General features: G+C 36.0%; 1 protein-coding gene across 2 annotated transcripts in view; it reads left to right on the plus strand.

Moving 5' to 3' along the window:
* The first annotated feature begins 2,879 nt into the window (after positions 1-2,879).
* The window catches only part of LOC106059709 (kielin/chordin-like protein), a 54,410-nt gene continuing 44,733 nt past the window's right edge, over positions 2,880-12,556 (plus strand). For both annotated transcript variants that reach the window (XM_056006569.1, XM_056006570.1), the window contains exons 1-3: positions 2,880-3,041; positions 7,217-7,273; positions 12,356-12,503. In XM_056006569.1, the coding sequence (XP_055862544.1) occupies positions 2,931-3,041; positions 7,217-7,273; positions 12,356-12,503 (316 nt within the window). In that variant the 5' untranslated portion in view covers positions 2,880-2,930. The remainder of the gene's footprint in view (positions 3,042-7,216; positions 7,274-12,355; positions 12,504-12,556) is intronic.

Below are 12,556 nucleotides of genomic sequence, written 5' to 3' on the forward strand. Positions count from 1 at the left end.
CATTTTTGGGGCTTGGAATGTATGCGCAAAATTTTGTTGTGGTCAGATAGGGTACCCAATGGTACCAAATGGTTTATCTCCACATATCGCTCTCTCTCTCCTCCTCTCTTTCTCTCTCTCCCCCTCTCTTTCTCTCTCTCCCTCCTCTCTCTCTCCCTCTCCTCTCCCTCTCCTATCTCTCTCACTTCTCTGTCTCCCTCCCCTCTCTCTCCCCCTCTCTCTCTACCCTCTCTCTCCCTCCTCTCTGTCTCTCTCCCCCCTCTCTCTCTCCTCTTTCTCTCAAATCTTCCATCTCTCTCCCCCTCTCTTTCTCCCTCCCCCTCTCTTTCTCTCTCTCTCCTCCTCTCGTTCTCTGTCTCCCCCTCTCTATCTTTCTCTCTCTCTCCTCTCTTTCTCTCAAATCTTCCATCTCTCTCCCCCTCTCTTTCTCCCTCCCCCTCTCTTTCTCTCTCTCTCCTCCTCTCGTTCTCTGTCTCCCCCTCTCTATCTTTCTCTCTCTCCTCCTCTCTTTCTCTCTCCCCCCCTCTCTTTCTCTCTCCCCCTCCCCTTCCCTCTCTCCCAACTCTCTCCACCCCTCTCTCTCTCTCTCTCCACTCCTCTTTCTCTCTCTATCCTCTCTCTCTCTCTCTCTCTCTCTTTCAATAAAGATTAAGAAGACGGAAATGATACCAGTAAATGGCTCAAAATGTCTGGTGTTGTTTGCTTGTCTTATACATCTGTCACATTTATATATTTCTTTTTAAAGAATACGCATTCTAGAGAACATTGTCAGGGATTTAACCTAGAGAGAGAATCCTATTCTAACAGTGAACCGCTTAAAAAGTTGAACATTTCAGGAATTTGTTTAATCCCTTCGACTTATGACGCTCCCATAATTCATTTTGTCATTCTTTTAAATTCTTTAGACGTTCTCTTATCAAGCACATTCGAGTGCACGAGTCCTTTGTACTCAATCTCTAGACGACCAGCATCTCAATAAGTCTCGGAAGATTATTTCCCAGTATTTTTGTTTCCCCATTGTATAATTCTAGATGGGACAAGAGATTTTTATTTTTCAAAGTTAGGATAAAATTGAGAATAGGCCGCTATTACTTTTGTGCAGTCAATTTAAGGTTTCTATTCTAAAATCTCCAAGGAAAGAGGAAGAGGGGACGGCCCAGGAATACATGGCGACGCGATTAGGAAGCAAGCAGAGATAAGATTAGATGATTCTTACATATAGCTAACTGAAAAATATATAATCGGATTTCCAAAATATTTTTTGTTTATGAGACTAGACATGACTGACAAACGGACAGAGAGACTACACAATACTAAGAGAGGGTTTTTCCCCTTTCATGTGCCGCTAAAAATAAATTATTTGAAAGTAAATTAAAACATTCTTTTAACTCCTGCACGTAGAGACTCACTACCGAGGTATAAGAGACGGAACTCAAGAGTATGGCATGGTGGAGGATTGGTTCCCCCTGTTTATTAGTGAAGGTAGAATCACCCCTCCTGACATCGTTACTGTATTAATAATAGAATTCAACTTTTGAGACTTTTATGATTGGTCTATGTGTGTTTGTTCATGTGCGAGTATGCTGGTAACATCTGTTTACACTACAGAAAACATTGATTTCTCATTGGTGTGTTTATAAACGTATTGGGGTAACCCTTGATTTGAAGCGGCCCCGCGAGGGGGGGGGGAGGACCTGTTTAGTTTGTCAGGACACGCGTAGCACGTAAACATCTTGTTTTTGTGTTTTTTGAAGTCACATCTGCCTGTCGAGTTAAGATATCAAAAACAATTGCAAACCTGAGTCCACCATGTTTTGTTGGTCGCTTAATTATGAAGTAAATTTCTGTTCAACGGATTCTGAAATGGAACCTTTTTTAAAAAAACTAACTGGAAACAAAATTATATGTAAAAACCCCTTTCAAACCTTGCAGTCTATAAGCAAGATGATGTAAAGGTCATCTATTTCTGTGGCCCACGGTTAACGAGCGTGTCAGCACAGCGATTAATGGCCTTTACTTTTCCCCTACCAATGTTAGGTACCCATTAGAGCTGAATGAACTCAGAGGTGTTCAATAGATGCTCCTAATTTTTTCTCAGGGTTGATTCCCGAAATCTTTCCCATGTTTGGGCACAGCCGCAAGATTTTGATTGTATCATTCTATTACTTCATAAGATTTGGATTGTATCATCCTATTACTTGATAAGATTTGGATTGTATCATTCTATTACTTTATAAGATTTTGATTGTATCATCCTATTACTTTATAAGATTTGGATTGTATCATGCTATTACTTTATAAGATTTGGATTGTATCATCCTATTACTCTAGATTTAAAAGATTTTGATTCTTCATACTACTTTGTAAAATGTTGATTGTACTATCCTAATACTTGAAACGATCTAAGATTCTATTCCATTACAAAGACTGACACAAACACATCAAATCGTTGTTTCGAAACTGAAATTTGTTTTTGCATTTGAAATTATATCTCCATCTCCACATTTCTACATTTCTACTATAAGTGTGTTTTTTTAAATCCTTTTCTTACTACTCAAATCTGCTTAAAACGTCTCTTCAAAGTCTGAGTTGGCAAACCCTCAGTAGAAAAAAAAAGAGAGAGATGATTATTTATTTATTTTGACAAATCTCATAGACATCACTTTCATTTTTCAATAGCAGATATTAAGAAATGTTTAATCCAATCGTTTAACGTGTGGTATAATCCCTATAAATAAATCGATGTGAATTCAATGGAATACCATCTACCATTGAAGGACCGAAAAGTAAAACTCCCTGTATCAATGGACGTTTCAGAAAGACTTAATATTAACATAGAGCTCAATCAAGACGATTGATTTTTCTTGTCCCATAAAGTCAACTCAATTTCAGAGAGCGGTCTCAAATCGCGTGCACCAATCCTGGTTAAGATGTTGTGTTTTAAGTCATTTTTACTTTTGGTGTTAGTGGCACTTTTAATTGGAGTTAATCAAGGTCAAGTGGCAAAAGAAGCTGACGTCATTGTTACGCCAGAAGCAGAAGTAAGCTATTTAAAAAACAAGTGTTCACTTTGTGCTGACTAAATTTGTGTATTTAGACAATTGTACCTGAAGTTATTTTCCTGGAGAAGTCGTTATCTTTAAACTTCAATGATTGCCATGTTGTTTTTTAAATACGATTGAAATTTTAGTTGGTCTGTGAACTGTTTCGAGTTGGAAGTTTTCCTTTATATATTTTTATTTGCTTAGAATTAGGTCCTCTCGTGACGCAAAGGGCGGCAAGCTCTCTCCCCAGAGCTCGGTCATAGGCGACATCCACAGCCTTTTCCCAACTGTTGCCCACGGAAATTTGGTCTTCTAAAAGTGTGGAATGTTAGACGCTGACGGCCATGTTAGACGTGGACGTCATGTTAGACGTGCACCGCCATGTCAGACGTGGAATGTCATGTCAGACGTGGAATGTCATGTTAGACGTGGAATGTCATGTCAGACGAGGAATGTCATGTTAGACGGGGTTACCTGTTGACCTGGAGCCACTACTATACCATTTGGTTTTCTCAAGATTTCTCATGAGGTTCAGTGGGAGGGGGGACGGCTGTCGCCATCGCCCCAATCATTCCTTCAATCATTCCTCCAATCATTACTCCACCAATACATTCCTAGACCATGGAGATGGGTGCGGTAGGTTTTTTTTAAAGAAATAATACACATTTTGTATAATAGCAATTAGTTACTTTTCCTAATTATATATAACATTATCTTTCTTTTTTTTTTCAACATCTATAAACACATGGGAGAGTCTATATCTTAAACAAAACATTAATTATTCATAAAAATTTATTTCAATAAGGAGGGGTGGGGACCTTATTAAGTGTTTTAATTCAACCTGCCCTTCCATTAGCCGCAAAGAAAAGAGTAGAATGTTTGTAACTCTGGCGCATCTCTTGTTTACATTGGATTGTATTATACGGTTATGTTGCATCGTTTTATGACACGAAGTACAACTGTAAATCTAAAATGCACCTGAAAAAAAAACAGAAAGAGTTATCTACTCACTTTGGAAGGAAATAGTGACTAGCCTAAAATCGACAAGAATGTTCTGTATTTATGTTTCCGCTGAAGCTCGTAATCTTTTAATCTGTATATAACCTCATCTACAGATTAACTGATTTGCTTCTTTACTGTACAGAATAAAGAGTTTCTCACATTTTACCTAGGTCATGTGCACATTATTGGCTTCCGTAACGTTAAAGTTGAGAAGTTTGCTTCATAGTGTTGGCTCAACACCATTTCTGGTGACATAGATCCAAAAGAGAAAGGACGTGAAAAGAATGTAATGCGCAGCATCTGTACAACTATTATGGATCAGACAGTACAGGGTGATGGGGCCGAGAAAGGTTTAGAAAAACAAGCAAAGAAATTGGACCAGTATCTAATACACAGCACTTAAATGTCGATAGAGGTGTCACTATGAGAATCAAAGAACTCGAAGTAGGCTCAATGTAAACTGTGGTTTTCAGTAAAACAGAGGATGGTTTTATAAGCTTGGTCCTAAAATCTGTATTTATTAATGCAATATTAATACAATAAGATAAAGTACATTGGATATTTTCTTGGACTATAAACACACAGGAACATATATTTAAAAAAAATGAAATATGAGTTCATACCATTGACTGCGCTTATAAAAATATATAAACACTTTTTTTTTATTGTAAGAGACATACTGTGCTTCAACGCAGGTGACTAGAACCCTTATTTATTATATTAAATATTTACAAATTTAAAAAAGGTAAAAGAATAATTAACTTTCAATCAGAAAACAAATAAATAAATGAGCGAATATGTATTAGGGTGTCTGCAAGGTCAGTTAACATGTAGGTCTAGAATAGATCTAGTTAAATTAGGTTATGAAATCAATAGATCTAGTTAAATTAGGTTATGAAATCAATAGATCTAGCCAAATTAGGTTATGAAATCAATAGATCTAGTTAAATTAGGTTATGAAATCAATAGATCTAGTTAAATTAGGTTATGAAATCAATAGATCTAGTTAAATTAGGTTATGAAATCAATAGATCTAGTTAAATTAGGTTATGAAATCAATAGATCTAGTTAAATTAGGTTATGAAATCAATAGATCTAGTTAAATTAGGTTATGAAATCAATAGATCTAGTTAAATTAGGTTATGAAATCAATAGATCTAGTTAAATTAGGTTATGAAATCAATAGATCTAGTTAAATTAGGTTATGAAATCAATAGATCTAGTTAAATTAGGTTATGAAATCAATAGATCTAGTTAAATTAGGTTATGAAATCAATAGATCTAGTTAAATTAGGTTATGAAATCAATAGATCTAGTTAAATTAGGTTATGAAATCAATAGATCTAGTTAAATTAGGTTATGAAATCAATAGATCTAGCCAAATTAGGTTATGAAATCAATAGATCTAGCCAAATTAGGTTATGAAATCAATAGATCTAGTTAAATTAGGTTATGAAATCAATAGATCTAGTTAAATTAGGTTATGAAATCAATAGATCTAGCCAAATTAGGTTATGAAATCAATAGATCTAGCCAAATTAGGTTATGAAATCAATAGATCTAGTTAAATTAGGTTATGAAATCAATAGATCTAGTTAAATTAGGTTATGAAATCAATAGATCTAGTTAAATTAGGTTATGAAATCAATAGATCTAGTTAAATTAGGTTATGAAATCAATAGATCTAGTTAAATTAGGTTATGAAATCAATAGATCTAGTTAAATTAGGTTATGAAATCAATAGATCTAGCCAAATTAGGTTATGAAATCAATAGATCTAGCCAAATTAGGTTATGAAATCAATAGATCTAGTTAAATTAGGTTATGAAATCAATAGATCTAGTTAAATTAGGTTATGAAATCAATAGATCTAGTTAAATTAGGTTATGAAATCAATAGATCTAGTTAAATTAGGTTATGAAATCAATAGATCTAGTTAAATTAGGTTATGAAATCAATAGATCTAGCCAAATTAGGTTATGAAATCAATAGATCTAGTTAAATTAGGTTATGAAATCAATAGATCTAGCCAAATTAGGTTATGAAATCAATAGATCTAGCCAAATTAGGTTATGAAATCAATAGATCTAGTTGACGACAACATTATTTCGATAATAGCCGAAGAATGCGGAGTAACATTAGCTGGTGACAATGGAAATAATGCAAATGGATTACCTAAAAACAATTGAATCAAATAGGTGGTAAGGGCAGGACCGGACTTAGATAATTGGAGACCCTAAGCGAAGTCAATTAGGTGGCCCCAAAGAGAATAGAAAAATAAACAGCGAAAAAAACTAAAATGACGCAGTTGATTAAAAACTAAATGTAATCTAACAATAAACTTTAAGGACTAGCTTATACTTTAGTATGCATATAAGTTGGACCTAATTTAAAACAACAATTCACAAGTAGGTTTTCATAGTATCGCGTGAACTGCAGTACTGCACTACACAAATAGTACACTTAACTATTTTTTTTTTGTTACGCAAATGTTTTTTCTTGAGGATTTGAATAAGAGATTGACCTTTTACAAATAAATTAGATCAATTAGATATTCATTATAAGACAATCAGTTAGGCCAGGTTCGCATTTAACTTCACATTCACCTATCCTTTGGTCTGCTGGACCGCTGGGGCACCACACAAGTTCTTTCAACTTTCTTTCTCCATTCTTCTCTGTCATTTGTCTTAGATAGAACTTCATTCTAATGTTTTTTTCAGAAAATATTGATACCTGCCTTTTTTCCACACAAACTGTCTTTGTAACCTTGTTTAAATATATTATCAACTAATAATTACAATTGGCTATAATGTGTTTTGATTCTGAACACGGTTTAGATGGGGACAAAAACGAACTTAACTGAAATACAAAATGTCTTTATTTTCAGTCCAGAGTTGAGTAAACCAAAAGACTTACTAGAACAGTTTAGGCACAGTCTTATGGAGACATTTTTTGGTGGCTACAACAAGAACTTGATAGTGTGAAGCTCACTAGATAGACTTCTTGCAATTATGAATCATTACAAGAAATATACAATATGTATTGTGGAATCAGTTGTTATCACACGCTTCATACAGAAGGAATTATGAACTTTTACAAAAACTATTTGTATATTACTTTGTTGTAAGTGTTCCTCATTCTAATCTCGACTTGCCATTTTATTTTTACAGACAATCGCCATAGAGACAACTTTCATTGAGACACCAGTGACACCATTTCAATGTGAGGTAAACAAATATTGTTGTATGGGGATTGTACAGATTGTAGATTTGTGTATTTAGTTATAGAGATTGTGTGACAGATTGAATGAATGTGTTTTAGTAATGGAGATTGTGTTACAGATTGAAGGGTTGGGTTTATAGTTATGGAGATTGTATTGCAGATCGTGGATTTTCATTTGTATTTGTTGAGATTGTGTTACAGATTGTTACATTGTGTTTTTTTGGTCAGGGAGATTTTGTTACAGGTTGTTACATTGTGTTTTAGTTATGGAGATTGTGCTACAGATTGTAGGATTGTAATTTTTAGTTGTAGAGATTGTGTTACCGATTGTAGGATTGTGTTTTTAGTTGTGGATATTGTGTTACCGATTGTAGGATTGTGTTTTATTTATGGAGATTGTGCTACAGATTGTAGGATCGTAATTTTTAGTTGTAGAGATTGTGCTACAGATTGTAGGATTGTAATTTTTAGTTGTGGATATTGTGTTACCGATTGTAGGATTGTGTTTTTAGTTGTGGAGATTGTGTTACCGATTGTAGGATTGTGTTTTTAGTTGTTGAGATTGTGTTGATTAATTTCTTTAGTATATTGAATTTTATTTGAACTAAACTCCGCAATAAATAGTTAGCAGTTTGTTGAAAAGAAAAACTAGTTCAAAGATCTAGAAACTAAAAGAGACCATCATCAAATAAGTCAATTGTTTTGACTGGTATTGGTCAAATGTTAGATCAGCTACAAAGAAATATATGTTTGTAATTTTGTTTTGTTACAGAACTATAATTCAAAGCTCTAAACAAAAAATTTCGGAAATGGGAGGAGAAATTAAGTGGACCAATTAGATTCTACTCTAATTTTTTTTTTTTTTGCATTTTTAGGATTGAATCATAAATTGTAAATTATTGTTTCAAATTTATTTACACAATACAAAAATATCAGTAAAGTTTGGAACAAGATGAATAGGAAAATATTATTTGGGTTCAGTATCAATCTGGATAGTTTCTCTCATTCTGAACAATTTCGTATGAATTCTAAATTTTTCCAAAACGAAGTATTTCTTAAAATAATAAATGATCAATTCATGTACAATGACTTAACCTCTGTCGCCATATTTGGCTATTCTTTTTTAAAACGTCATGTTTTCGTCTGGATAGGGATGGGGCGGTTGAGTGAAAACGATTAATACTCGCTCTTTTTTATAATTTCTGTTAATGATTGCATTTGACATTAAAGAATATAGCATATATAAATTATATTAGTGACAGTTTATTTTAATTTTGTAATTTCTGAAATACAATGGGCGGAGGTGATCGCATGTGTCGCCCCTCCCACCTGGTACAACCCTTTTTCATTTTATAATAAAATAATAAAATGTGATATTAGAGTGTAGTAAGACATACAATACAAATGGGTTTAAATATCAATATATAGCATATATTATATAGATATTCAGTTCATTTTGTTCACAACTGTGATTTCTCCATAAAAATTGGACCGCCCCCACCCACTCATGGGGCTAAAGTAGGGAGGGCAGTAAATGCAATCGCCCCAGCCCACCTCACCGAATCGACTAAGATACTTGAAGGGTAGCGACATAATATAAAAATTATACAGTAATTCAACAAATTTTGTTCACAAACTATGATTTCTTCATAAAAATAGGACAGCCCTCCACCCACTCAAAGGGTTTAGGAGGGAAGGGTAGCAGAGGTATTAGCCCCCCCCTCCCCCGCCCACACACTCAATCACTGGCGGATCCAGGGGGGGGGGGCGGTAGGGGCGATCGCCCCCCCCCACTCGGCCGACCCCCCCCCCCCCGAAGGGGGGGGCGGACGAATTTTAGTATAGAAGTCACACAATTTGTATACGAATTTATTACTTTTGTTAATAATATATACTAATTATTTATATTTCAAACTATTTTTAGATTATTTCGCCCCCCCCCTCTAGTATGTTGGCCGATTAGGTGGGGTCGGGAGGGGGCGATAGCATCAATCCGCCCCCCCCAACCATAAACTTTTGAGTGGGGGGGGGGGGGGCGGTCCGATTTATTTGTAGAAATCACAGCTTGCCAAAAGAATCAATTAAATATCTATATGATTAAAACTTGTTATTGATATTTTAACCGATCTTTATATTATGTCGTTCCCCTGTTGTCCGATTGGTGTGTGTGTGGGGGGGGGGGCGAAACCTCTACTGCCCTTCCCACCTAAACCCTTTGAGTGTGGGGGGGCGGTCCTACTTTTATGGAGAAATCATAGTTTGTGAGCAAGATTAGTTGCATTGATATATAAATTTGATATTATGTCGCTCTCCTTCAGGTATCTTGGCCGATTCGGTGGGGTAAAGGGGGGGGGGGCGATTGCATGTACTGCCCTCTCCGCTCTAGCCCTCTGAGTGGGGGGGGGGGCGGCGGTCATATTTTTATGGAGAAATCATAGTTTGTGAACAAAAATAGTTGAATTTCTATATAATTGATATGTGAAACCATTTGTATATCATGTAAAAGGAAAAAATATAAAAGGAAAAAGGTGGGAGGGGCGACACATGCCATCTCCTTTCCCTCCTCGGACAAAGCAATAATTTTTCTTTTTGTATTATAGTTAAGAAATTACAAAATGTAAAAAAAAATCAGCCACTAATATAATTTATATATGCTATAAATTAAATTCTCGTATCGAGTGGCCCCACCCTTATTCTTTAATGCCAAATGCAATCATTAGCAGAAATTATAAAAAGGAGCGAGGATAAATCGTTTCATTCTACCGCCCCTCCCATTTCCAGACAGAGTTTATGTAATTTCACATGAATTTATCTTAATTATTTTAAGAAAGACTTTGCTTTGGAAAAGTTAGAATTCAAACAAAAATTTTCAGTATAAGAGTCACGATTGAGATGAGTAGCCTTTTTTCCAACCTCTACTCAATCTAATTTTGTTCTAGTTAAATTTGGGACTATAACTCACAATTTATGCTTGAATTTTATTGAATATTTTTATCGAATTATTTTTTGGGCGGCGATCCTCAAAGCCTTAATCTAAATATGTGGGGTATCTGATCTTTTCAAGGAACAAATCGGTTTTATTTGCAATGTATTAAGGGCGTATACATTCAAATTAGAATATTTTTCAAGTACAATATTATTCAAAAGGTCCTTTTTTAATAGGATGAATAATGAGCTTTAGGTAAGGAGAATGTGTTTCTTCAGCGAAGAATGCAAGAAAACGCTTTTAGCGTCGGGGCTTCGCCCCGAAAATCCCTGATGAATAGTGAGCTGTAGTTGTCAGGAGCAGGCGTTTCTGCAGTGAAAAATGCAAGAAAACGCTTTTTGGCGTCGGGGCTTCGCCCCGAACTCCACTGATTAATAATGAGCTGTAGATGTCAGGGGAATGCGTTTCTTCAGTGAAGAATGCATGAAAACGCTTTATGCGTCGGGGCTACGCCCCGAAACTCACTGATGAATGGTGAGCTGTAGTTGTCAGGAGCAGGCGTTTCTGCAGTGAAAAATGCAAGAAAACGCTTTTTGGCGTCGGGGCTTCGCCCCGAACTCCACTGATTAATAATGAGCTGTAGATGTCAGGGGAATGCGTTTCTTCAGTGAAGAATGCATGAAAACGCTTTATGCGTCGGGGCTACGCCCCGAAACTCACTGATGAATGGTGAGCTGTAGATGTCAGGAGCAGGCGTTTCTGCAGCAAAAAATGCAAGAAAACGCTTTTTGGCGTCGGGGCTTCGCCCCGAACTCCACTGATTAATAATGAGCTGTAGATGTCAGGAGAATGCGTTTCTTCAGTGAAGAATGCATGAAAACGCTTTATGCGTCGGGGCTACGCCCCGAAAATCACTGATGAATGGTGAGCTGTAGATGTCAGGAGCAGGCGTTTCTGCAGTGAAAAATGCAAGAAAACGCTTTTGGCGTCGGGGCTTCGCCCAGAACTCCACTGATTGATAAGGAGCTATAGATGTCAGAAGCAGGCGTTTCTGCAATGAAAAATGCAAGAAAACGCTTTTTGGCGTCGGGGCTTCGCCCCGAACTCCACTGATGGATAAGGAGCTGTAGATGTCAGGAGAATGCGTTTCTGCAGTGAAGAATGCATGAAAATACTGAGAAATACTGCTTATTTATTCTTATATATATATATATATATATATATATATATATATATATATATATATATATATATATATATATATATATATATATATATATATATATATATATATATATATATATATATATATAAATATATATATATATATATATAAATATATTTATATGTATATATGTGTGTGCTGTACGCACGTTTATGTATAAGGTTAGGGTTTACTGGGCGTTAGAGTTAGGGTTTGGAAAAAAATCGCCCCCCCCCCACTCCAAAGTTCTGGATCCGCTAGTGCACTCAATAGGCCAACAGGAGAACGACATAATATAAAATCGGTTAAAATATCAATACCAAGTTTGAATCATATTTAATTGATTCTATTGACAAGCTGTGATTTCTAAAAAATAAAATGGATTTCGCCCCCCACTTGAAAGCTTAGGGGGGCGGGATTGATGACATTACCCCCTCCCCACCCCACCTAATCGGCCAATATTCTAGAGGGAGGGGGCGAAATAATCTAAAAATAGATTGAAATATAAATAATTAATATATATTATTAACATAAGTAATAAATTCGTATACAAATTGTGTGATTTCTTTACTTAAATTCGTCCTTCCCCCCCCCCCCCCCGAAGGCGGGTGTGGTCGGCCAAAAGGGAGGGCGATCGCCCCTACCGCCCCCCCCCCTCCTGGATCCGCCAGTGGCATAAAGATACATTTCAAAGATACCCCATGTATTTTATATCTATCTGTCCAACAGATGATAGTGATACATTTCAAAGATATCCCATGTATTTTATATCTATCTGTCCCACAGGGCATAGAGATACATTTCAAAGATACCCCATGTATTTTATATCTATCTGTCCAACAGATGATAGTGATACATTTCAAAGATATCCCATGTATTTTATATCTATCTGTCCCACAGGGCATAGAGATACATTTCAAAGATACCCCATGTATTTTATATCTATCTGTCCAACAGGGCATAGAGAAACCTTTGGAAGATAGTCCATGTGGAGGTTGTACTTGTATTAACAATGAATGGGCCTGCACAATGGCAGCCTGCATGAGACCACCTTGTGTCGATGCCGTTACAAAACCTGGCCAATGTTGCGGAGAATGCCCCAACGGTAAGTTAACACTATTGCAGGGTGTGTTCCATTAGTAACAAAAGCACTCTCTC

The sequence above is a fragment of the Biomphalaria glabrata genome, chromosome 12 (genome assembly GCF_947242115.1).
Source record: "Biomphalaria glabrata chromosome 12, xgBioGlab47.1, whole genome shotgun sequence".
Lineage (NCBI taxonomy): Eukaryota > Metazoa > Mollusca > Gastropoda > Planorbidae > Biomphalaria > Biomphalaria glabrata.